Source organism: Hyla sarda, chromosome 1 (genome assembly GCF_029499605.1).
Source record: "Hyla sarda isolate aHylSar1 chromosome 1, aHylSar1.hap1, whole genome shotgun sequence".
NCBI lineage: Eukaryota > Metazoa > Chordata > Amphibia > Anura > Hylidae > Hyla > Hyla sarda.
The window spans coordinates 73,925,028-73,952,184 of record NC_079189.1 but is presented as its reverse complement, the minus strand read 5'-3'; the positions used below and the strand labels follow the sequence as shown (position 1 = coordinate 73,952,184).

The window sequence follows — 27,157 nt, the reverse complement described above, 5'->3', positions numbered from 1 at the left end:
GCTGTGCATGATGGGAGAATATCCCCATAGGAACTGCACAGCTCCTGAGACAGGAGTCATCAGAAAGCAGTTAGACAGAAAACAGCAACTCAACTTCAGAAGCTAATAACTATTGGAAGGATTAAGATTTTTTTAATAGAAGTAATTTACAAATCTGTTTAACTTTCCAGAGCCAGTTGATATATAAAAAAAAAAGTTTTTGCCTGGAATACCCCTTTAATTTTAATAAGAACCTTAATAAAAGTAATATTTTAGGGGGTATTGAGGTAATACACGAGTTACACATCTTCTAAAAGGCACAATACCACCTTATTAATATTCCTTCTGTAAACAGCTCTTTTGGTGATCTTTTGTAGTTCCCCTTCTACTGCTGTGTCGTGTCAATGTGTAAGTATTAATGTGCACATTCTGGGGTCCCAATCATTTGTAATCTTGTAGAATGTCTTGGGTTTTCTTTTATCAGACGCTGTAAGCGCACACTGGCTGCTAGGAGTCAGCTGTCAAGTAGGACAAATGGTGGGGTCTACAGGAAGCAGGAGGAAGGGAGGGGGACGGAGAATATGGACGATTAACTCCTTCCTCCTCATTACCAGGGTCATTTCTATTGGGCTTCCATGGCACCAAACACTTCTCTGCCAACCAGGCCGTGCCCTCTGCAGAGTGAATAAAGCCTCAGTCTGTTTCTTGCACACGGGCCAGTACAGAGGAAACCCGGGGCATTGACTCTTAAAATAAAGACGGCGCTTGGGCCAGGAGACAAAAACTAGTTTGTAAAGCTTTTCCTGATTCCATTTCCACCTAGTTCCGGTCTATTTTACACCCATGCACTTCCATAATCGCACATTCCCAGATGTGCAAAGGCTTTTAAAAGGTTATTATAAGAACTGGTTATGTACCAGGATTGTACAAAGTGTGTGTATATATATATATATATATATATATATATATATATATACACATACATACATACACACACATATATACACACACACACACACACACACACGCAGGTTATTATAAGAACTGGATATATACCAGGATTGTACAAAGTATATATATATATATATATATATATATATTATTTTTTTTTTTATATATATATATTACACATATACATACAGGTTATTATAAGAATTGGTTATATACCAGGATTGTACAAAGTTTAATAAATATATATATTACATACACACACACACACACACGTACATATACATACACACACACGTAGATATACATATACACACACACACACACACGTACATATACATATACACACACACACACACACACACACGTACATATACATATACACACACATACACATACATATACATATACACACACATACATATACACACACACACGTACATATACACACACACACGTACATATACACACACACGTACATATACATATACACACACACACACGTACATATACACACACGTACATATACACACACGTACATATACATATACACACACACGTACATATACATATACACACACATACATATACATATACACACACATACATATACATATACACACACACACACACGTACATATACACACACACACACACACACACATATATACACACGTACATATACATACACACACATATACACATACACCCCCCCCCTCACTGCTGCTACACTGGATGCATGTCCATGCCAAAGAGGGAATTGGTACAGACCATATATATATATATATATATGCATGACATTGGGCACTTCATGTATCATGTTTACACATGGGTTGCTCATTGGGCTTCTATCAGCCAGGAAACCTGGCATTATTAACCCCTTACCTCTTTGGCGATTTTTCTTTTTTGCCCTTTTGTTTTTTCCTCCTTCCCTTTTAAAAATCATAACTCAATATTGCACCTAAAAATCCATATGATGACTTATTTTTTGCGCCACCAATTCTACTGTGTAATGAAATCAGTCATTTTGCCCAAAAATCTACAGCGAAACGAAAAAAAAATTTAAAATAAATCATTGTGCAACAAAATGGACGAGAAAATGTAATTTTGTAACTTTTGGGGGCTTCCGTTTCTACGCAGTACATTTTTCGGAAAGAATTACACCTTCTCTTTAGTCCGTAGGTCCATACGGTTAAAAGGATACCCTACTTATATAGGTTTGATTTTGTCGTACTTTTGAAAAAAAATCATAACTACATGCAGGAAAATGTGGCCAGATGATGGGGGAGGCAATGGGGAAGTGGCGGCGGTATGTGGGCGGAGGCGGCGGTATGTGGGCGGGGGGGGGGGGGGGAGGCGATGGGGCAGCTGTGGTGGTTAGACTCAGGACAGGCAGGGGGAGAGAAGCGGGCAGCGGCGGTGGTCTCTGGCACCGCGAAAGCCGCTGCAGTTCAATGATTTAAAGCGCCCACTTTAAATTATTAATCTACAACGGCTTCTGCCCCACCGGGGAGGTTGAAATAGCCGATAACTTATACCGGAATATCGGAATAAGTTATCGGCTATCGGCCTGAAAGGTGACAGACTATCGGTATCAGCCCTAAAAAACAACGATATCGGTCGATCCCTAGTGGGACCCACCGGGTATGATGCGCGCTTACCTGCTGAGTGCACGTCATACCTTTGGAGCCGCTTATGGACATTTATAAACGCTGGGGTTAAAGGGAATCTGTCATTAGTGTCACCGAACTTACCTGTTAATACAGACAGGTAGCGTGGGTGACACCGATAACCACCATACTTACCAGTCCCCGATCCACGGCAGTTCTCACACCATCTTCCTCTGTTCCGACGGCAGACTTGAGGCATAGGCGATGCTTACCGATATCACCGTTTTCGTTTCCCCAAGCCTGCTCGCAGCGAGGCCCAGAAGAGAAGCAGCAGCAGTGATGACAGGAAGCTCCGCCCACAGCCTAAATCTGCCACCCGAAAGGAGGCAGATAGTAAAAGAACGAGACCACAGATCGGGGACAATTAAGTATAGTTATCAGTGTCAACCGCACTACCTGACTGTACCAACAGGTTAGTGACACTGTTGAGAGATTTCCTTTAAAGTGGCCATATACAAGTGATCGCTCAAGGCCAAATGTTCATCTGACAGCTATCTCACCCAATCCCTCCATGCACACTAGGCTCATCTGTGCTTTCATGTGTTCCGAATGGAGAGAAGAAGGGTAACCTGCTGCCAGACTACTCAGGAGCAGCTTATATACTTGACATCATTGCACATCATTTGTCGAAAGATTTGGTAAGCCATAAAATGGTACTTTAGATCAGTGTTTCCCAACCAGAGTGCCTCCAACTGCTGCAAAACAACAACTTCTATCATGCCTGGACAGTCGTTGGCTGTCCAGGCAGGCTGGGAGTTTAGTTTTGCAACAGCTGGAGGCCCTCTGGTTGGAAAACATTGTTCTAAACGCTTATTTTTCTTGCAACATTGTGAATGACCAAACAATGACACTCCCTTCTTTACATGGACACTTCTTTCTTTATTTAAGTAAACTTTACCTATGCAAATGTGAGATTTAAGACCAGGAACAAGTTCTTTAAGATTTCCTGTCACCACTTTTGACCTTGACACTTGTATTAAGTATGAAATATCACCTGTACCGTTCCCATTTTATACCTACTGGAAACATATGTATAAATTGACAACTGAGTCCTACCAACCCCTTGTCAATAGGTCCTGTACCTACAGTGATAGGACTGACAAGAGAGTGTCAGATTGTATAGGAAGAACCAGTTGTCAAATTAATCTGCATATTTTCTGCAGCTGATTTTGGTATCGCTTCTCGACCTTTTGGCTAAGATCTAGTGTAGTAGCTGTTATCAGTCAGTCCACTGGTAGGAATGGATGGCTGCATGGAGGAGCAGGAGTACCGGGGCTGGCGCCCAAATCAGTTCAACAGCTGCCTGATGTGACCTGTTCCCTCCGGGTCTCGCCATGAGGCTGGGAGGGTCTAGAGCAGAGATACTTTAGTGCCTCGGGGAGCGGTGACCCTGAGGTGCCGAAACTCACTGGGTGTACTGGCTCACTAAGTGGACGCACTGGTACCATGATATTTTCACCTTGTGGCACTCAACTCTTGATTCCCGGCCTTCCGGCTAGGATCGGATACATTTTTATAGATCTGGCCAGATGTCCGGGCAGTAAACCTGCTCATAGCCACTTATTTATTTTCTTCTTGTCACGGTCACTTTTTGCGTGTTGTGTGTTCACAGGATTTGTCAGGATGCGGTAGCCTTTCTGGGTGTCCCTCCTGGCGGTCTAGGGTAGGTGTGTGGCCATCAGGTTCCGCATCTCCCTGCAAAAACCCCGGGTACTCCTGCATGGACAGGGTACCGACCGCTAACGGCTCTGCAGGCAGATACCTTGGCTAAAGCCTAGGGGGATGCCGGGAGCATTTGTGGTCGCTTAGTAGCCTCGGCGAAAAGGGACATCAAACCTGGAACCTCGCAGGTGCCTTTTGGTCCGGAGGTGAAGGGTAAGGTTTTTTGGGGGGCCTCTGACCTGTCCGAGAAGGGCTTGCGATAGACCGCATCTTTTGTGCACATTTTTTTTAGTGTAACACGTTTGCACTTTCTCTTGTACTTTGGGCGATTCCAGAGTACGTTCCTCGGCTCTTAGAAAAGCTGACTTTGGTACCCACTGACTTCAATGGGTAGGAAAATATGCAGCAGCAAATGAGCAGCAAAATATCTCACGTGTGACGTGACCCCCACCCCCACCAATACAGAAGACAAAAACATGCACAATGAAAATTTTGAAATGGGTTGTCCTGGGAAAAAGAAAAAAAAACTTCTATAAGTGCACTTGTCATTTCAAAAGAATTTTAAAAACCTGACAGACTGGCATGTACACAGCCCAGACTCAAACTCACTCTCTCCTTCACCTATCAGATGTTAACCCCTGTCCCAACATCATGTGTTTTGTCCTTGGTCTCTGCTACTAGAGACAGAAATCCCCTGATAACATGTAGTGAACAGCGCATTGCAAAGTAGGGAGACACCTAGTGGACAAGACTTCAATTTCTGGTAAATTAAGGTTATTTACAATTATCTTAGGAATCACAGCCTATAACATGGAGTGAAGCTGTTGGAAGCGAAAATGCCCATTTAGAAATAAAAAATAAGGAAAACTTACTCACCTGTGGCTGCTCGTACAACAGTGCCTGGGTCCCAGCTGCTAATCACACCTGAAATGTCTATTCAGCCAATCCCTGGTTGGGAGTGCTCATCACTGTGTCCATTTATTGTTGTGCAGCCATTTCACGTACATTAGGAGAACACCAGGATCAGCAGTGGGGACCTGGGCTCTGTTCGAAAAGCAGCAACAGAAAATTGGGCAGATGTGCATGCTTTTATTTATTATTTTATTTTTTAATACCTTTTTACTCTATGACAAGTGTAATAAACATCACATTATCAGCAAATTATAAAGTAACCTTAAAGGATATCAGCAGCCATAGACACTTATTCCCTATCCGCAGGAAAGGGGATAAGTGTCTGATCGCAGGGGGTCTGAACGCTGTGCCCCAACCGCAATCACATGTACAGCTCTCACGTGCAGGAGGTGTGTCGGCTGCAGCATGACGCCACAGCCAACATACCCACTCCATGTATCTCTATGGGAGAGGCGGTTATGCAACGTTCAGGCATCTGCCTCTCCCATAGAGCTGTGATGCTGGGTCCCCGTATGGGAGATGGCTGGGGGTCCTGCGATCAGACACTTATCCCCTATGCAAAGTATAGGTGTCTATGGCTGCAGTACTCCTTTAAAGGCTTATACAAGAGACAGCATGGCATCCAGGGCTGTTTGGGTTAACTGCCAGGATTATAGCTGTGCCAAGAAAGGGCCCTGGGCTTGGAAGAACAGACACTGCCATACTACATAATACAGCCCGTGTTTTATCCTCGCTGCCCATGGTACAGTCACCTTTGGAATGGTTGTATACAGCGTGTAGTAGTTTCTCTCCACATCCATTGCCAGATGAGATGGGAACCTATGCCTGGACAACGTGTCATTGAGTATCTGACATTATCAGCCAGTAGTGGTAAAGCCTAAATGATCACAATGGATCTATCCGTCCCACCACATTCCCGTCATCCAAGACCCAAACCCTTATTTTAAAGTCTTCCCAACAATCATAAGTGTTAGTGACATACTTTGTAACTTTCCCATGACTTCTCACAAGTATTCTCCAAAGACAGGCTTTCTTCTGGCAAACTCCATGGCTCTAATTCTTCCTCCAGTTTTGTGATTCTTGGAGAAGAACCAAGAGATCAATTAGGAGGAAGACTATAGATCCCTGCAGCGTCATTCTGGATTCATATAGGGCGACAACCCTATGGTCTGCCGCACCTTCTGAGCCACTGGCCCTATTATTAAAGGGGCTTTTTGTTTTGCGACAAATAATTCTTCATCAGTGTGCGATAGTTGGGCAACTTTTAAATAGACTGTTTTCTGTTTACTGTCACCGACTGGGAAGATTCTTGTTTATTTCCACAGGCTTAATCTGTCCTAGCCGAGGCCTCAGCCAGGGCTCTGGTCACATCACATCTGTTCATGCAAGTGTCTGCTAAAGAAAATGCCCTTTTGCCATTTTCAGCCGAGTGAATCTACTGCCGATAATTTCGGTGGGTGTGGCTTAATCTTCACCCGACCCATGACATACATGTACGTCATGGATCGGGTAAGGACATGCCGCGGGTCGGGTCCGCGTCATAACAGGGAGATGCCCGCCTGTAATGACTGACATCAGGGATTGCTCCGATGTTTGCCACTGTGTATGGCGCGGGCTCCTGACTCTATGCCTGTGCCATACCAGACATCCCCTGCTGATTCTTGTTGCGGGGGGCCACAGCTAATAGCCGACATGCGGCAATCAAAGCTGACAGCGGTGTCTAAAGGGTGCTTTAGGGCTTACCTCTGCATCGTCAGTGCCATTTAACATATACCTTTCTGCATAAGCTCTGTGTGAACACTGTTCAACTACAATGGAATCCAATTTATCCAATCCTCTATAAGCAAAACCACCAGGACCTTAAAGGGGTACTCCGGTGAAAACCTTTTTTCTTTTAAATCAACTGGTGGCAGAAAGTTTAACATATTTATAAATTATTTCTTCCAGTACTTATTAGCTGCTGAATGCTACAGAGGAAATTCCTTTCTTTTTGGAACACTGATGACATCACGAGCACAGTGCTCTCTGCTGACATCTCTGTCCATTTTAGCAACCATGCAAAGCAGATGTATGCTAAGGGCAGCATGGTGGCTCAGTGGTTAGCACTGCTGCCTTGCAGTGCTGGGGCCATAGGTTCAAATCCCACTAAGGACAACAATAAATAAAGCGTTATTACTATTATAATAACGTCAGCAGAGAGAACTGTGCTCATGATGTCATCAGAGAGCATTCCAAAAAGAAAAGTATTTCCTCTGTAGTATTCAGCAGCTAATAAGTACAGGAAGGATTAAGATTTTTTAATAGAAGTAATTTACAAATATGTTTAACTTTCTGCCACCAGTTGATTTAAAAGAAAAAAGGTTTTCACCGGAGTACCCCTTTAATGGGTATTCTGAGTTTATTTAAAAAAAAAAAATAAAAAAAAGTTATTTGACACAGCTATTCCCAGGTTGCAGTGTAGTCCAACATATTACATCACTAGTCACGTGTTGAAAGCAGCCTTCTTTGCTTCAACGGGTGGAGCAACCACTTGGTGGGAGGGGGATCAATCTCCTCCACAGGACTGCAGGGAATTGTAGTTTCAAGCACAGCACTCATAGAAGGAAGCTCAGCTGTGCTGCAATAGGTGGGATGACTGATGTGTGGGAGGGAGATAGGGGACCTCACACTTACAAACAAGGGATCATGGGACTTCAAGGAAGTGAAATCCAAAAGCAAATTCATTTCACAAAAAGAAAGCAGCAGTGTTATGGTGGACTCACAACACAGCCATTTAATCCCAAGACAAGCTCTGATCCTTGGTAAGCATGTCCATTACGGTCTGGCAAGTAAGTAGCAAAGTCACCTTATGGTGGATAACCCCTTTAGGCTGCTACAAATTTAATCTAAATACACAGTTCAGGAAAACACATATGTGCAAGAGTTGATGTAGTGATAAGTATTAAGTTCAGCTTCCAGAATGTTTCCATTCACTGACAGCAAACAAATCTTAAGTATGGTGAAAGAAATATAAAGTGTGAAAGCTACAGACATGATGCAGTGACTGAGCTTTATGTAGAAAAAAGCAGAAATTCATTTTGAGCAACTGGATTCTGCTTGTGTCATAGAAAGACTATAGAGAACAGGATACAGCAGTCAATAGTTAAATGGAAAGCAGCACAGACCGCAATAGGGCCGCCCTGCCCTGTCTGTAAAGATCCTACGAGCAGCTTATAATGAGATTATTAGTGTCAATATAGATCGATACAGGTCCCAAATGGTGGCAGCTGTCATCTCTGGGACAAGAAGCATTACATGGAAACCATATGCAAGTGATTCTTCTGTTTGGAAAAAAAAAAAAAAACACACACACATTAATAATAAATATATATATATATATATATATATATATATATATATATACATACATATACACACACACACACACACACACACAGTACAGACCAAAAGTTTGGACACACCTCATTCAGAGTTTTCGTTATTTTCACGTGGACTTATAGACCTGACATAAAAAGTGTAAAAATATGTCATATTCTAGGTTCTAGCCACCTTTTGCTTTGATTACTGCTTTGCACACTCATTCTCTTGATGAGCTTCAAGAGGTAGTCACCTGAAATGGTCTTCCAACAGTCTTGAAGGAGTTCCCAGAGATGCTTAGCACTTGTTGGCCCTTTTGCCTTCACTCTGCGGTCCAGCTCAACCCCAAACCATCTCGATTGGGTTCAGGTCCGGTGACTGTGGAGGCTAGGTCATCTGGCGCAGCACCCCATCACTCTCCTTCTTGGTCAAATAGCCCTTACACAGCCTGGAGGTGTGTTTGGGGTCATTGTCCTGTTGAAAAATAAATGATGGTCCAACTAAACGCAAACCGGATTGAATAGAATGCCGCTGCAACATGCTGTGGTAGCCATGCTAGTTCAGTATGCCTTCAATTTTTAATAAATCCCCAACAGTGTCACCAGCAAAGCACCCCCACACCATCACACCTCCTCCTAGCCACCAGCACATCTGTGAAGTGAAAACCATTTCAGGTGACTACCCCTGCCAAGAGACTGCCAAGAGTGTGCACAGCAGTAATCAAAGCAAAAGTTGGCTACTTTGAAGAACCTAGAATAGGACATATTTTCAGTTGTTTCACACTTTATTGTTATGTCTATAATTCCACGTGTTAATTCATAGTTTTGATGCCTTCAGTGTGAATCTACAATTTTCATAGTCATAAAAATAAAGAAAACTCTGAATGCGAAGGTGTGTCCAAACTTTTGGTCTGTAATATTATTATATATATATATATATATATATATATATATATATATATATATATATATATATATATATAATTGATAGAAGGCAGCACACCAACTTGAGGGAAATCAAATGTTCTTTATTCCATGTAGGAGAGACAACGTTTCAGCGATCTCACAAAGCCATTTTCTTGAAAATGGCGGTGTGAGATCGCTGAAACGTTGTCTCTCCTACATGGAATAAAGAACATTTGATTTCACTCAAGTTGGTGTGCTGCCTTCTATCAATTATATTTAAAACAAGGATCGGAGCACCGAGATTCAATTGACTGGCACCCTAGGATTTCTTACATTGGATGTGCTGCTCTTTATTGGTATATATATCATCCGATATCGTTTGTTTTAGGGCCGGTACTGATAATCGGTGGAGTTTAGGGCCGATAACTTATACCGATATTCCGGTATACGTTATCGGCTATTTATCCCCCCCGTGACACCGCTGCAGATCATTGATTTAAAGTGGGCGTTTTAAATCAATGAACTGCAGTGGCTTTTGCGGTGCCATAGACCGCCGCTGCCCGCTTCTCTCCCCCTGCCTGTCCGGGGGTCCTGAGTCCTATCACCCCCCCCCCCACACCGCACCGCCACGGCCCCATTGCCTCCCCCATCCCCGGTTTTATAATTACCTGTTCCTGGGGTCCACTTTACATCTGGCTCCGGTGGCGTCCTCCTGAGCTGTCACTGTGTGCACTGCCGGTGACGTCACGTCACTCGTCATTGCGCACAGCGTAACGCAGGACGCAGCAGGAGCCATAGGTAGTGTGGACACCGGGCCCTGGGAACAGATAATGGGGCCGAGGCGGTGCGACGCGGGGCATTATTGGCAAGTAATTGCCGATACCGGTAATGCCCAAAATCGTGATTATCGGCTGATAATATCGCATATATATATATATATATATATATATATATATATATATATATACACACACACACACACACACATACATACACACACAGTATATGTTTTTGGTTTTTATTTCAAACATAAGAATCACTTGCATAGCTTTTATTCCATCATGTGAACAGGATGCAACGTTTCGGTTGCCCTTGTAACCATTACTGTGTGTGTGTGATAAGTTTGATAAATCTGGGCCTTTGTGTCTATTCAGCTGCCCTTGTCTACATGGCACCTATCAGGCTCCAGTAATGGTACTGGAAACACAAGCGTCCCCTTTCTTGTCACAGGTCCAAGCTTCCAAAGACTTGGAGACTCTGAGAAGCAGGACATGGCCTCCCCTTCCTGAAGCGGTAACACTATACAAAAGGAGAAGCCAAGACAACAAGGAGCTGCATCCTAGTGTATAGTTTAGGGCAGTGTTTTCCAACCAGGGTGCCTTCAGCTGTTGCAAAACTACAAATCCCAGCATGCCCAGACAGCCTAAGGCTGTCTGGGCATGCTGGGAGTTGTAGTTTTGCAACAGCTGGAGGCACCCTGGTTGGAAAACAATGGTTTAGGGATTGTGAACTGCCAGGGGTTAACTCCGCTCAGCACCTATGAGTGTATCATACAGAAAATAAAGGCCCCACCTGTCAGGTCAAATATATAATACATCAGTCTGCATTTATGACACCAAAATAAGCTGTTATATGGAGGCATTCAGATCTTTAAGGCCTCGTTCACAAATTTCTGACCAGAATTTGGCAGAAAAATTCAGCTCGGAAATTCCACTGCAGAAGAGTCCCATCGTTTTTAATGGGATTCTGCTGCACCGTGCATATGGCGAAATTCAAATACTGCCCTCCGCAGAAAGAACAGACATGTCCATTCTTGAAACAGAAAATACTCATCAGGCCCTTCCACTGACATCAAGTGCCTTTCATTCCAGGCAGAATTTGCACATAGGAATTCTGCTTAGAATCTGCTTCTAATAACTTGCATGCCATGGTTTTTGCATGGAGAAGTAGAGGAAAATCAGGGAGGAAAATCTGCCGTGTGAAACGTCTTAGACTGAACCGAGGCGCTGGGCTCTGTAACGCTAGGTTCACGGTCCGTCACGATTTTGGTCAGTTCTTCTAGGAGTGGGACCAACACTGAGAAAAATCTATGAAATTAGCTCCTCATCGATGTTTTGGACCCACTTCTGGTTTTGGCTAAAAATACTCACCAACCTACTACATACCCAGCATAAAGAGCAAACCCGAACCTAGTCTCTGCAGCCATTCCAAAACCACATTAATCAGTTCCATAAGAAAAGCTTTGAAAGCTTGCAAATTTAAATTAAAATGTTTACATTTAAAGCAATTTACAGCATAAAAATTAAAAAGTACCTATCATCAAAAAAATGTGATATGTTAGAGCTGATTGTATATAGAACAACTTTGTAATAAGATTAAATTTTAAAAAAATGCTTCCTTTTATGTGTTTTTTAGTTTTGAAAATGTGGCCACTAGGGGTCTCCCTAGCCGCAAGCTTTTCATTGATTTCGGACTCACGCCGGCCTGGCAGTGAGTCCGAAATCGCAGTGCTGGCTGAGCACGTGACCAGCTCAGCACAGCTCCCCGTCTGTTAATCAGACAGGCGGGAGCACTGTGCTCGCATACAGGGCACCGAACACCAAGGACAAGCGGCGCCCCGTACACCGAGGACAAGCGGCGCCCCGTACACAGAGGACAAGCGGCACCCCGTACACAGAGGACAAGCGGCACCCCGTACACAGAGGACAAGCGGCACCCCGTACACAGAGGACAAGCAGGCATCTGGGCAGTGAGGACAAGCGGCGCCCCGTACACTGAGGATAAGCAGGTACTATTCCCATGCCCCCCCCAAGTGACAGTGGAAGCAGTACCCCCCCCCCCCCAGCAGGCTTCAGTGATGCAGAGCCTGCTGGGGAACGCCCACATCCTCCTGCCGGGTGCTCACACTAAGTGAGCAAGAAGATAGGTAAGTTACAGGGCTTTTTAAAGCTCTTTATAAAGTTTTTAAGGGCAGGGAAGGTGTTAGATGTAGTTAGGGAACATAGCTTAAGTTAGTGTAGAAAAGTTCATTTAGTGATAGGTACTCTTTAAAAGTTTTTCTGTTTTGTTTTGTACCCTGTGTTCCCCTGCCGCAGGGCTCTGAACAGAATCAGTCTCCTTCTCCCTCTGGCAGCTAACATTATAGCCCCTTCTAATTTCCCCTGCAGAATGGTACCAGGGATGCAAAATATTAAAGATATTGTAGATACCTTAGAAACCAATGGAAATATAATGAAATACAACAACAAAGGCAAGAATGGCAAATTAAAGGAAATCTGTTGTGGTAATTTTTCACTATCCCCTGTGCCCAGGCTGCAAAAAGTAACAAAAACAAACTCACCTTCCAACGTTCCCCTGATATCCGTGTCCCGGTCCTCCGATGCCGGTCTTCTTCCTGCTTCCTGGGGACCAGGAGTCATTCCACACTCAGCGTATCGGCGGCAACAGCGATGTCCCACCTCAACCAGTGATAGGCTGAGTGTTGTCATGTAACTAGCTTGTGCTCTGCCTTCTCCCTGCTGCCCAGGCTTGGTACGTGACAGTGCACACAGCCTATCACCAGCCGAGGTGGGACATCGCTGTGGCCGGCGATTCACTGAGCACAGTATGACTCATTGTCCCCAGGAAGAAGACTGGCACACAGATATAGGCGCAACGAGGTCGGCGGTCGTTAGTCGAAAGGCGAGGTAAAGTTTGTTTTGATACTTTTTGCAGCACGGGCACAGGGGTTTCTAGAAAATTACCATTACAGATCTCCTTTAGGGCAGGGTCACACGGAACTGATCCGCCGATGACCTGACCTTAAAGGGGTATTCCAGGATTTTTTTTTATTTGACTATGCTACAGGGGCTGTAAGGTTAGTGTAGTTCATAATATAGTGTCTGTACCTGTGTGTGACGGTTTTCTCAAAATTTTTCTGTGATTTTCAGTCCAATATTTATTTTTAACAGCATACAAAATGACTGTTGTCTCAGATGTTTCCCAGCTTGCAATGCGGCCGAGAACTGACTCACTAGTCAGCTGATGACAGGGAGCCTGTCTGCTTCAGTGGGTGAAGGGGTCGCTTGGTGGGAGAGAGATCAAACTGCAACTAATGCAACAGCTGTAGGCACCCTGACTGAAAAACACAGGTCTTTTGAATGGATGCAGCTCATTTATGTTTCAATGGATGGGGTGGATGATGTGTGGGGAGGAAGGAAAATGAAATTGTGGGATTTGTAGTAAAAAAAAAGTCAAACAGGAAATACCATTTAACAAAAAGCTAGCCACAGTGTTATGGTAATCTCATGACATTTATCCCGAAGACAAGTGCAGATCCTTCCTAGGAATTTCCATTACTGTCTGCCTGGTACATACTAAAATCACCTTATGGTGGATAACCCCTTTAAATTGTGCCTCCAGTTGTTCCCCGCTCTGTGCTCCCTCTCCTGTCTTGATGGCCCTCCCCTGTGCTCCCTCTCCTGTGCTCCCTCTCCTGTCTTGATGGCCCTCCCCTGTGCTCCCTCTCCTGGCTTGATGGCCCTCCCCTGTGCTCCCTCTCCTGGCTTGATGGCCCTCCTCTGTGCTCCCTCTCCTGGCTTGATGGCCCTCTCCTGTGCTCCCTCTCCTGGCTTGATGGCCCTCCCCTGTGCTCCCTCTCCTGGCTTGATGGCCCTCCCCTGTGCTCCCTCTCCTGGCTTGATGGCCCTCCCCTGTGCTCCCTCTCCTGGCTTGATGCCCCCCCCCCCTGTGCTCCCTCTCCTGGCTTGATGGCCCCCCCCCCTGTGCTCCCTCTCCTGGCTTGATGGCCCTCCCCTGTGCTCCCTCTCCTGGCTTGATGGCCCTCCCCTGTGCTCCCTCTCCTGTCTTGATGGCCCTCCCCTGTGCTCCCTCTCCTGTCTTGATGGCCCTCCCCTGTGCTCCCTCTCCTGTCTTGATGGCCCTCCCCTGTGCTCCCTCTCCTGTCTTGATGGCCCTCCCCTGTGCTCCCTCTCCTGTCTTGATGGCCCTCCCCTGTGCTCCCTCTCCTGTCTTGATGGCCCTCCCCTGTGCTCCCTCTCCTGTCTTGATGGCCCTCCCCTGTGCTCCCTCTCCTGTCTTGATGGCCCTCCCCTGTGCTCCCTCTCCTGTCTTGATGGCCCTCCCCTGTGCTCCCTCTCCTGTCTTGATGGCCCTCCCCTGTGCTCCCTCTCCTGTCTTGATGGCCCTCCCCTGTGCTCCCTCTCCTGTCTTGATGGCCCTCCCCTGTGCTCTCTCTCCTGTCTGATGGCCCTCCCCTGTGCTCTCTCTCCTGTCTGATGGCACTCCCCTGTGCTCTCTCCTGTCTGATGGCACTCCCCTGTGCCCTCTCCTGTCTGATGGCACTCCCCTGTGCTCTCTCCTGTCTGATGGCACTCCCCTGTGCTCCCTCTCCTGTCTGATGGCACTCCCCTGTGCTCTCTCCTCTCTCCCCTCTAGTACACCAACTCATCTGTACCATAGGCCTCATTACTTTACCTGTGCCCTCGTGACATGCACACATTTAGATTGTGGTAATGTGCACAATTCAGAGGTGCTTTTTCATTTTGTTCATGTATGAGAACGAGCTTGTTTTATCATTGTTGTATTATTAAAAGCTTTCTTAGGAAGTACATTAGAAAGGTTAATGTTTTGCCAAGATGTACAACATAGAATACGTTTTTGAATCTGATAGCGCCCATTTAACATTAACCCTACTATCCAATGTATGAAAATATTATGGGAAGAGAACAATTACAGGGCAGCATTTATCTTTCCACATCAGATTGAGAAGTAGAAGCTGCGCTGGTTTACAGACAAACATGGTCGAACTTTAAAATACAATCGATAAAGATCCAGCCCTGCATGAGACGCAACATAGCAAACAGCCAAGTTCCCACTAACAATCTCTAGAAGGGTTAGAAGACAAACACTTCCACTGCGGAAGGAGAACATGTAAACTTCCGCACCAGCTGCGACACTGAAGGCCTCTTCTCTCTTTCATACATAAGTCTCTATATATACTGCTGTACAGGGTCTATATGAATGGAGCTATATGCCTCTAAGAAAAATTCTTCCAGGGGAGAATATCTCTGGACAAACAGCATCTGATAGAGGAAAGGCAGTGTTTTTCCAGCCAGGGTGCCTCCAGCTGTTGCAAAACTACAACTCCCACCATACCTTCGGCTGTCCGGGCATGCTGGAAGTTGTGGTTTTGCAACAGCTGGAGGGCACCCTGGTTTGGAAACACAGGTGGCACAAAAAGGCCCCACATGCTACCTGTAACACCTCCACACAAAACAGAACCTTGCATGACAGGAACCACTATCAGGGTAAAAAGTCATGCACATAACATATTACTAGGATAAGCCATAACCTTATGGCTGTTCTCTATGACCCCCACGATCATAAAGACATCCTACCAACATGCCATCACTGTATATGATAACCAACTAAGCAGTGCCCTCCAACCTGTGGACACCCATGTGTTGCAAAACTACAACTTCCAGCATGCCCGGACAGTCGTTGGGTATGCTGGAAGTTATAGTTTTGAAATATCTGGAGATCCAGTTTGGAGGCCACTGCAATTTAAGGTTTATTCCAAAGTAGGGCTGGGCGGTATAGCCAAATATGTGTATTGCGGTATTTTTGTAACTTATGGCGGTTCCACAGTATATAACGGTATCCCCCCCCCCCCCAGAAAAAAAATTATTAGCCCAGCACTGCGCTGTCCCCATCAGGGTACTACTCACTTCGCCTGCAAGCGCTGCCCTCCTCGTCCTCCTGTTTGTTGCGGCCGCTGGCGCAGACACTCTATACTGTATCCCTATGTCTGGGCTGCAAAACGTCGGCCTTACGCTGGGGACGTGAATGTTGGACAGCCGTCAGCCTATCCCTGGCCGCAGCGATGTTCCGCCCCGGCCGGTGATAGGCTGAGCCCACTGTCATGTAAGGAGCCGGCTTCTAACAAGACAGTACGCTCAACTTATCACCGGCCGAGGCGGAACATCGCTGCGGCCAGGGATAGGCTGACGGCTGTCCTACGTTCCATTCCCTTGGGAAGCAGGTCCGGACCGACGGGAAAGGCGAGTTAAAGTTTATTTTGTTTACCTTTTGCAGCCCGGGCATAGGGATATAGTATAGACAGGGATGTGGAATTTCTTTCGCCCGACGCCCGGGACTAGCAGTTTTGGGCGCCGGGCAGGTGAATTTGTCCGGTCCTTAGCCCGGCTTCAGGCAAGCAGGGCCGGACCTGACAAGTGCGGCGATCTGCAGTCTGTATGGAGCGGGCTCCCGACTCCTGCCCGCTCCATACTCTGCAGCCTGTGTCCTCGGAAGCAGAGCAGGGGAGATGAGAAGCTGTGTATTCGTCTTTTCTCCCCTGCTCTGCAGACGTGCGGGGGGAGATGAGGGGGCGTGGCTTATTTCTCCCCGTGCAGACCTGCGTCCTCTGCCTTCACTCCCCGCACGTCTGCACGGGGAGACTGTATGCGGCACTCACAGGGGAGTATGGAGCGGGCTCGGGATTCCTGCCCGCTCCATACTCTGCAGCCCCCGGCTGTTCTCAGTAGCCGGGGGCCGCCGCTAATAGCCAGCATGCGGTGATCGCCGCGGCTGGCTATTAACCCTTTAGATCGCCGCTGTCAAAGCTGACAGCGGCGTCTAAAGGGAGATGTGAACGCTCCCTGGTGGGCTAGTGGGGTGGATCGCCCCCCTGCAACGTGATCGCAGAGGGGCGATCCACTATGGATTTAGCCGGAGGGCTTACCTCTGCTTCCTCTAGTCCCAGCTCTGTCATTGATAGATCCTGGCTGGACCAGGCTCTATCAATGGATCACAGAGCTCACAGATCAATGGAGTTCAATAGAACTCTATTAGACTTATGAGGAATCAATCGATTCCTCAGACAGATGAATAAAGTGTCAAAAAAAACAATAAATAAAAGTTTTAATAAAAGTTTGAAAGACACACATTAACATTAATCAAACTGTGCCCCTCCAGATGTTACAAAACTACAATTCCCAGCATGCCAGGACAGCCGTTTGCTGTGCAGGCATGCTGGGAGTTGTAGTTTTGCATCATCTGGAGGGCCACAGTTTGAAGACAGCTGCATTAACCCCCTCCATGTTAAAAGTTCAAATCACCCCCTTTTCCTATATAAAAACATGCAAACATAATAAAAATAAACATATTTGTTATCGCTTTGTGCGTAATTGTACAACCTATTAAAATATAACATTATGTATCCCGTACGGTAAATGTAAAAAAAAATACCAAACCACAGATTTGAAGTTTTTATAATATCCCAGAAAAAAAAAGTTAAAAAGCGATTAAAAAAAGTCAGATCAATGCCAAAATGGTACCGATACAAAAAAACAGATTATGGCGCAAAAAATGAGCCCTCATACAGCCTGGTATGCGGAAAAAAAATAAAGCTACAGGGGTTAAAAAATGGCAATTAAAAAAAATTAGAAAAAGTCCAGAATTAGTAAAACATGATGTAAACGATACAAATCTGGTATTGCTGTAATCAGGCGACCTAAAGTATAAAACTAACATGTTACCTCAACCACAAGGTAAATGGCGCAGAAAAGAAAACCACCAAATCTGCAAAATTATCTTTTACTATTTCAATTTCACTTCCCTTAATATATATTTATATATTTTTTTGGTTCAGAGAATATGTTATTTAAAAATTAAAAGGTGTCATTATAGTAGGTAGTTATGGCTATTATAGGGCGAGGAGGAAAAAACGAGAGCGTAAAAGCGAAAATTGGCCAGGACAAGTGGATCGTCATGAGGGACAAGTAGATTTTGCTCCATTTTAGTCACGTGGACAAGTAGTTTTTTATTACATTTTCACATCCCTGATAGAGCAGTGGTTTGCAATCTGCGGACCTCCAGATGTTGCAAAACTTCAACTCCCAGCATGCCCGGACAGCCGTTGGCTGTCTGGGCATGCTGGGAGTTGTAGTTTTGCAACATCTGGAGGTTGAAGACCACTGGTATAGAGTGTCAGTGCCAGCGGCTGCAACAAAAAAAAAAAGAGGACGAGGAGGGCAGCGCTTGTGGGTGACATATGTGAGTATTACCCCCAATGGGGACAGCGCTCGCGGGTGACATATGTGAGTATTACCCCCAAATGGGACAGAGCAGCGCTGGGCTAATAATTAATTTGGGGGGGGGGGGGGGGGGGGGCAGAACAGCGCTCGCGGGTGACATATGATTAAGGGGACAGCGCAGCGCTGGGCTAATAATTAATTTGGGGGGGGGGCAGAACAGCGCTCGCGGGTGACATATGATTAAGGGGACAGCGCAGCGCTGGGCTGACAATTCATTCATTCGAGGGGGAGGGGCCAAACCGGTATTGCGCTATGGGTTAATATTCATATCGTGGAGCACAAAAATTTCGGTATTCGGTATGAACCAGTATACAGCACAGCCCTATTCCAAAGTTCCAAAGTTTAAACTATGTAATAAAAGGTACAAAAACAAATGAACCGAAGATGAAAAGTTCAGTTCTACAATTTGTCAGATTAGTAACTATTGCCCCAAAGCGTCCATGTCAGAACTCGAGAGGCAATGACAAGTGTATTGATTAGAGATGAGCGAATTGACAGTAAATTCGATTCGTCACAAACTTCTCGGCTCGGCAGTAGATTTATCCTGCATAAATTAGTTCAGCTTTCCGGTGCTCCGGTGGGCTGGAAAAGGTGGATACATTCCTAGGAAAGAGTCTCCTAGGACTGTATCCACCTTTTCCAGCCCACGGGAGCATCTGAAAGCTGAACTAATTTATGCAGGAAAAGGCATCAACTGCCGAGCCGAGAAGTTCGTGACGAATCGAATTTACTGTAAATTCGCTCATCTCTAGTATTGATCATGACCATTTACTGAATGGTATTGGATACAAGCATTTAGGTCACTGCTCTAGGAAACCTAAAGCTAAAAATGTCTGAGTTATTCCAGAAATGACCCGTAGTGATATCAGGAACCGGTTGGTGCACTCCAGGAGCCCTGGTGACTCCTCCGATTAACTTTCAAAGAGGAAACAATCCAAATAACTTTGTTAAAGGGTTACTCTGGTGTAAAAAAAAAAAAAAAAAAAATTTTAATCAAGATTAAAAAAGTTCAACAGATTTGTAAATTACTCCAATTTAAAAAGGTTAACCCCTCTTTCCAGTACTTATCCGCTGCTGTATGCTGCAGAGGAAGTTGTGCAGATCTGACCACAGTGCTCTCTGCTGCCACCTCTGTACATAGCAGGAACTGTCCAGAGTAGGATAGGGGATATGCTGCTACTCTGGCCAGTTCCTGACAGGGACAGAGGTGTCAGCAGAGAGCACTGTGGTCAGACAGGAAATAACAACCACTTCCTCTGTAGTATAAAACAGCTGATATGTACTGGAAGGATTGAGTTTTTTTTTTTTTTTTTTTTTTAAATAGAAATAATTTGCAAATCTGTAACTTTCTAGCACCAGCTCATTTAAAAACATTGTAAAACTTTAAAAGGGATATTCCCAACTGAAAAAAAAATAGAAATCAGAGGCAATTGTCTAGCATCCTGCTTCTAGCAACCCCCGGCATATTGGCTGCTGCAGGGTAAATGTAGTATAACCTGAGGAGTCCAGCAGAGGCTCTCTCCTCTCTATTCATTAAAGGGGTATTCCGGCTATAGACATCCTATCCCCCTACACAAAGGATAGGGGATAAGATGTCTGATTGCAGGGGGGCCCGCCGCTAGGACCCACCGCTAACCTCCGTGCAGCAGCCCCCCCGCGATCAGACATCTTATCCCCTATCCTTTGTGTAGGGGATAAGATGTCTATGGCCAGAATACCCCTTTTTATATATATCAACTGGCTCCAGAAAGTTAAACAGATTTGTAAATTACTTCTATAAAAAAAATCTTAATCCTTTCAGTACTTTTGAGCTTCTGAAGTTAAGGTTGTTCTTTTCTGTCTAAATCCTCTCTGATGATACCTGTCTCGGGAAACGCCCAGTTTAGAAGAGGTTTGTTATGGGGATTTGCTTCTAAACTGGGCATTTCCCGAGGCACATGGCATCAGAGAGGACTTGGACAGAAAAGAACAATCTTAAAGGGGTATTCCAGGAAAAAACTTTTTTTGATATATCAACTGGCTCCAGAAAGTTAAACAGATTTGTAAATTACTTCTATTAAAAAATCTTAATCATTTCAGTACTTATGAGCTTCTGAAGTTAAGGTTGTTCTTTTCTGTCTAAGTTGTCTCTGATGACACGTGTCTCAGGAACCGCCCAGTTTAGAAGCAAATCCCCATAGCAAACCTCTTCTAAACTGGGCGGTTCCCAAAACAGGTGTCATCAGAGAGCACTTAGACAGAAAAGAACAACCTTAATTTCAGAAGCTCATAAGTACTGAAAGGATTAAGATTTTTTAATAGAAGTAATTTACAAATCCGTTTAACTTTCTGGAGCCAGTTGATATATATAAAAAAGTTTTTTTCTGGAATACCCCTTTAAGCATGCTTACTCCGCAGAGCATGCATGTGTATAGGGGGATTGGGAGAAATAGCTGTTGGATCCCTGATCGGATCATCAAAGACTGTACGACTTGTTTCCAGGTTCCACTAAAATCCTCAGACCCTGCGGCTTTAATGGTTTTTGGCCAGCTATGCTTTCTCAAACCTATCCCCCAGTTCAGCAGCGTACAAGACGTTTCCTGTATTCTATCATTACAGGGTACAGGACAAGGTTTTATCCTGTGTTCAGACTGTTCTGATATGGTAGCAGATCACCCTGTAGCCCTATAGCACACAGACACCTACACAGAGGAGCCCAACAACGCAGGGTACACAGTGTTCTACTAACTAAGGCCAAATTCACAAAACACTACAAAAAGTGCAAAAAAAAAAAAAGTATTATGTCTTCTCTTTATACTTTTTCTCTGTGCCGCCATTCAGATTGCACAACCGTGTGTGAATAAGCCCCTTTCGGTCATACTTTACCTGATAAATAGAAGGGATTCTTGTATGATTATTGTCTTACTCTGCGCTGTAATAAAACTAAACCAACACTGCTACATCTGTCTTTTACATGGCTCCACCCTTGGTATTGTGAATATATGCATAACCTGTCTATAAAGACCTAAATGACTCACACAACACGTGTAGGCGCAATTCATTGCTCAATACAATATCATACAAGATTACGGTACTTCCAATAACCTGTTGGGTGGGGGGGGGGATACGGTTAAATTGTACTACCTTTAAAAGGGGGTGCTCCACTGTTTTTTTTTTCCTTTCACTCCACTGGCGCCAGAAAGTTAAACAGATTTGTAAATGACTGCTATTTAAAAATCTTAATCCTTCCAGTACGTATCAGCTGCTGTATGCTCCACAGGAAGTCGAGTACTTCTTTTCTGTCGGACCACAGTGCTCTCTGCTGACACCTCTGTCCATGTTAGGAACTGTCCAGAGCAGGAGAGGTTTTCTATGTTGATTTGCTTCTACTCTGGACAGAGGTGACAGCAGAGAGCACTGTGGTCAAGCAGAAAGGAAATTCAAAGAAAAGAAATTCCTGTGGATCATACAGCAGCTGATAAGTACTGGAAGGATTAATATATATATATTTTTTTTTTTTTTTTTTTAATAGAAGTAAAAAAAAAAAAAATAAATGGAGTACCCCTTTAATGTATTCTACCAGTGTCTCCCAACACAGCTATTGCAAAACTACTACTCCCAGCATGCCCGGACAGCCATCGGCCGTCCGGGCATGCTGGGAGTTGTAGTTTTGCAACAGCTCGAGATACACTGGTATATGCAATAAGTCAATTTTCCAAAACATTAGATATCTCCGCTCTCAAAATTCATTTCAAGCCTGTACTGTACCCCAGAGCTATATTCACAGTTGTGCTGGAAACTGTTGGCAACATAATGATCCGATACATACTTAAAGGGGTACTCCGGTGAAAACCTTTTTTCTTTTAAATCAACTGGTGGCAGAAAGTTAAACATATTTGTAAATTACTTCTATTAAAAAATCTTAATCCTTCCAGTACTTATTAGCTGCTGAATGCTACAGAGGAAATTCCTTTCTTTTTGGAACACTGATGACATCACGAGCACAGTGCTCTCTGCTGACATCTCTGTCCATTTTAGCAACCATGCAAAGCAGATGTATGCTAAGGGCAGCATGGTGGCTCAGTGGTTAGCACTGCTGCCTTGCAGTCCTGGGGACTTGGGTTCAAATCCCACTAAGGACAACAATAAATAAAGCGTTATTATTATTATAATAACGTCAGCAGAGAGCACTGTGCTCGTGATGTCATCAGAGAGCATTCCAAATAGAAAAGAATTTCCTCTGTAGTATTCAGCAGCTAATAAGTACAGGAAGGATTAAGATTTTTTTAATAGAAATAATTTACAAAATATGTTTAACTTTCTGCCACCAGTTGATTTAAAAGAAAAAAGGTTTTCACCGGAGTACCCCTTTAAGGCTATGTTCACACCACTGATTTATCTTTCTACCAGAAAGAAGAAAAAAAATCCATCGTGGCCTTGGAAGAGAATCCACACCAGGAATCCAAGTCAGACCCTTGGATTTCTCCCATGGAATTGCACTTTGATATGCTGGGGTTCTGCACACGGAGGTTCCCCATTTAATAGGGCAAATCTACACTGTGTGAACACATCCTAAATGTGTATGGGGGGCTGCCAACCCTAAAGCACGTTGGATTTCGCCTGCCTGACCCTATGGCTCTCGGTGATAAACTTCCCCCAAAAAGGTGTCTTCAAGTGGTTTTCTCCCTATAGCATAAGTAGAACACATGCATGCTCCGCTGGTCTGAGCATGCAAGTGTAGGGCAGGATAAGGTAAAACAGCTGAAAATTTGGCGGATAGCTATCGAAAATGCATCTCCAACTTTAGGGAGCTGTTGGCAACACACATGCATGCTCAGGTTGGGTAGGCATGAATGTGTTTGCAAAAGAAAAGAGGGATAAGTGGCCACAAGACACTTCGATCGCGGACGTCCGCCAATACCGGTGGGTCCCTGGCTGCTAATAGCAGCCGGGACCTGCCGCGCATGATGCGAGCACCGATCTGATGCTCACGGTTATGGTGGTGCGTAAATGTATGTCATGGTGTGTTAAGTACCACGGCACCATGACGTACATTTTCGTCCATTGTCGTTAAGGGGTTAAAGCGTACCAGTCAGTCAGTTTATATATCACTCAGTACCTAATTCTGACCATGTACATATTTTAAAGTGTAGCACCTTTATTTATTTTTTATTACACTTAATTTAGCTCACTAGTCTGCATTCCTCTCAAAGGGAGGGGGCGGGGCCTCACTGTGCAGGTCTCCGCCCCCTCCATCAATATGCTGTCTGCTCACATCTCCCCTAGCATTAGCAAAACTACAACTCCCAGCTTGTCCTCACTGACAGTAGCAGGACACAAGCTGACAGTGGGAGGATTTTTCCTCCAGCTCTGAGCCCTGCGCTCGCAGCTGTCAATCAAGGAAGTGTGTCCATGACATAGGTGATGATGCATGGACACAGCAGGACTAGTATGTGTCCAAGCAGGCAGGGGGGCAGTTGTTAGACTGGCTTTTTGAGTATGAAATACTGAAAAATGTTCTAATGAAAGCGATTGCAAAACCTATGGGTTATACATGCTTTACAACATATCAAAAGTTTTCCTATCTGACAGTGCCCATGTAAGAATGCAGCTCTGGAGTATAATACTAATGCTATGTAGAGTATTTCTACCACTTAATTGGTCATACGTGAATATATTGTGCAATGGTTTCGATCGGCAGCAAACAAATGAACCAATAAGGTTGAAAATAGAAATACAAGCCATTCTGTTAATAAGTGGAAATCCCCTTTAATAAAGCCTAAGACTGGGAAGCTGCAGCCACTTTCCCCATAGACGCAGCTCCGTGTACATAGACTCAGCACTTTCCCTGTGAAACCTCATCCTCCCGCCTGGTGCTTCCTCATTCCTCCCGGAGGATGCTGACAATACAGCGAGGGGGAAACCTGCAGATGGGGAGGCCGGGAGGACCCCCCTCCAATGTCAGGAACATCCCCTCCCATCATCTGCTGAGTGTGATCTCCGCTCTGCCAGGCTGTGGAGCAGGCACTGTGCTGAATACCGCAATGCTGCTTTATTCCTCGATGCAGTCTGACATAGCAGAGCCCCTACAGACGGGCTACACAAGATGCAACGTGATAAAGACACCGCAATGTTTAATCATCGCGAAAAAGGAAGCCAGCGGGATAAAATAAACACGAAAAACCATTTCTATAGAAGAGCAACACAGCTCCACTACTCCCTGGTGAATAAGGAGAACACCTATACACCTTTATGGGGGGGGGGGGGGATTCCATGGCCCCATGGTCCTATCAGGGCACATTATAGAGGGGGCTTAACAATGGTGGGCAAGAACTGAATGATTTACTGAAGAACTAGATATAATACTGCACCAGATAAGACTGGCCCTGGAAAGTGGTGGGTAGACACCCAGAGGGGCCCATACTGTGTACACATTAGGTGTGGGTGAGATGGGCATTGCAGATTCTGGGTTACATAGAGTGTAAACCCACAGGGTGTCCCTTCTACAATGTGTATGGCATGAGATACCCTCAGGCATCCTATCCAGGCACTTAGTAGATGGGGTCAGATAAACTGACCAAGATAGGGCATGTGACCCCACATACCAGAGCTTGATGGGGCACCTGAGCATATCTGACCCCATGACCCCACATACCAGAGCTTGATGGGGCACCTGAGCATATCTGACCCCACATACCAGAGCTTGATGGGGCACCTGAGCATATCTGACCCCACATACCAGAGCTTGATGGGGCACCCCAGCACACCTAACCCCACATACTAGGGTTAGATGAGTATCTGAGCATATCTGACCCCGCATACTACAGTGGACCTAGATAGGGCACCTGAGGGCATCTGACCTCACATACACAGGCCAAAGTAGGGCTCATGTAGGAATCGCCCCAGTGTTCTATTTCGCCTTAGTATGTGGGTTCAGATACCCTAACCTGATCCGTCTGAGGGGTCAGATACCAACAGGTTCCCAATCTAGCTCCAGTACGAGAGGTCAGATCCACAGACCTAGATCCAGAACCTGAGGGTATGTGACTGCACATACACAGACAGAGAGGGCATCAAGGGTTTCTGACCTCGCCTACCCTGATGTGCCCTCAGATATCCTATGTGCATGTACTGTATGTGGGCACAGAAACCATTAGGTGGAGAATTAAGGTCTCTAGATGACATATGTAGGTCCTGTCATATGACTAGTTGGGTAGATCAGAAGACAGGTAACTTCTATGTGCCATCCATCATATTCTCAGGTTGGGACTCGGACCTGCTAAGTCCACTGTGGTCCCTCATCCCTGGCATCAGATTCCCAGGCGTCAGGGTCCGATGCCATCAGGTCTATATAGGTGCGGGGCCTTCAGGTGACAGTTCTCCAAGTATCTTCCCTTCGCCCATCCTCACACAGGCCTTACTAACCAGCCTATGGCGGTGGTCTCCAAACTACGGCCCTCCTGTAGTTACTGATCTACAACTAACTGGTCACCCACAGTTTGGAGACCACTGGTCTATGGTGACTTGTAGGATCTGTATTGGCCGATTCCATCCATCAGAGATAAGCGGCTGACCCACACATCCAGTGATGTCCTACTGGTACCAACCATGGGCACTACACCTGGGCCAAGGCTCAGTGATCAGATATGGGGATGCCCAGGTCTATGGTGGCCCGGGCAGGAGCCCATCAGGTCTATGGTGGCCCGGGCAGGAGCCCATCAGGTCTATGGTGGCCCGGGCAGGAGCCCATCAGGTCTACGGTGGCCCGGGCAGGAGCCCATCAGGTCTACGGTGGCCCGGGCAGGAGCCCATCAGGTCTACGGTGGCCCGGGCAGGAGCCCATCGGGTCTATGGTGGCCTGGGCAGGAGCCCATAAGGTCTATGGTGGCCCGGGCAGGAGCCCATCAGGTCTATGGTGTCCCGGGCAGGAGCCCATCAGGTCTATGGTGGCCCGGGCAGGAGCCCATCAGGTCTATGGTGGCCCGGGCAGGAGCCCATCAGGTCTATGGTGGCCCGGGCAGGAGCCCATCAGGTCTATGGTGGCCCGGGCAGGAGCCCATCAGGTCTATGGTGGCCCGGGCAGGAGCCCATCATGGTCTATGGCAGATCGTATTGGTTGGCACCTGGAGTCCAGGTAGGTCTGATGCAGGATACAGGGCGGCAGTGCCCGGTTGTGCCCGCACATAATAACGGAGAACACGGCGGAGGAGACAGAAGAGGAAGGAACCGATGTCACCCGCATCCTCCTCACCCGCTTACCTGCCAGCAGCTCCGGGGTATCCCGCCTCCTCCGGGCACCGTCCGCCTCACACAGCGTGCACACCGAGGCCGGGGGAAGCAGCAGTAGGACAACGATGAGCAGAGCCAGGCACACACCGGGGAACTGCCTCCAGCCCCCGGGCAGCCCGCACTTCCTCCTCCTGCCCGCCGCATCCCAGCTCCTCATGACTGTAGCCACCGCCGCTTGGGTCATCACATCTCGAGCACCGGGAACTCCGATCTCTCCCGTCACACACACTCACACGCGCCGCCGATACCGCCACCGGGCTCGCGCACCGGCTTCCCAACACGAACGCGCCCCACACATACACACGTCAGCGGAGGGGCGGGGATCCCGCAGTGTGTGGGCGGGGCGAAGGTAAAGAGC

General features: G+C 46.0%; 1 protein-coding gene across 2 annotated transcripts in view; it reads right to left on the bottom strand.

Moving 5' to 3' along the window:
- Positions 1 to 27,116, bottom strand: part of STIM2 (stromal interaction molecule 2) — a 137,705-nt gene extending 110,589 nt beyond the window's left edge. For both annotated transcript variants that reach the window (XM_056556051.1, XM_056556058.1), the window contains exon 1: positions 26,770 to 27,116. In XM_056556051.1, coding sequence (XP_056412026.1) covers positions 26,770 to 26,983 — 214 coding nt within the window. In that variant the 5' untranslated portion in view covers positions 26,984 to 27,116. The remainder of the gene's footprint in view (positions 1 to 26,769) is intronic.
- Between the last annotated feature and the right edge of the window lie 41 nt (positions 27,117 to 27,157).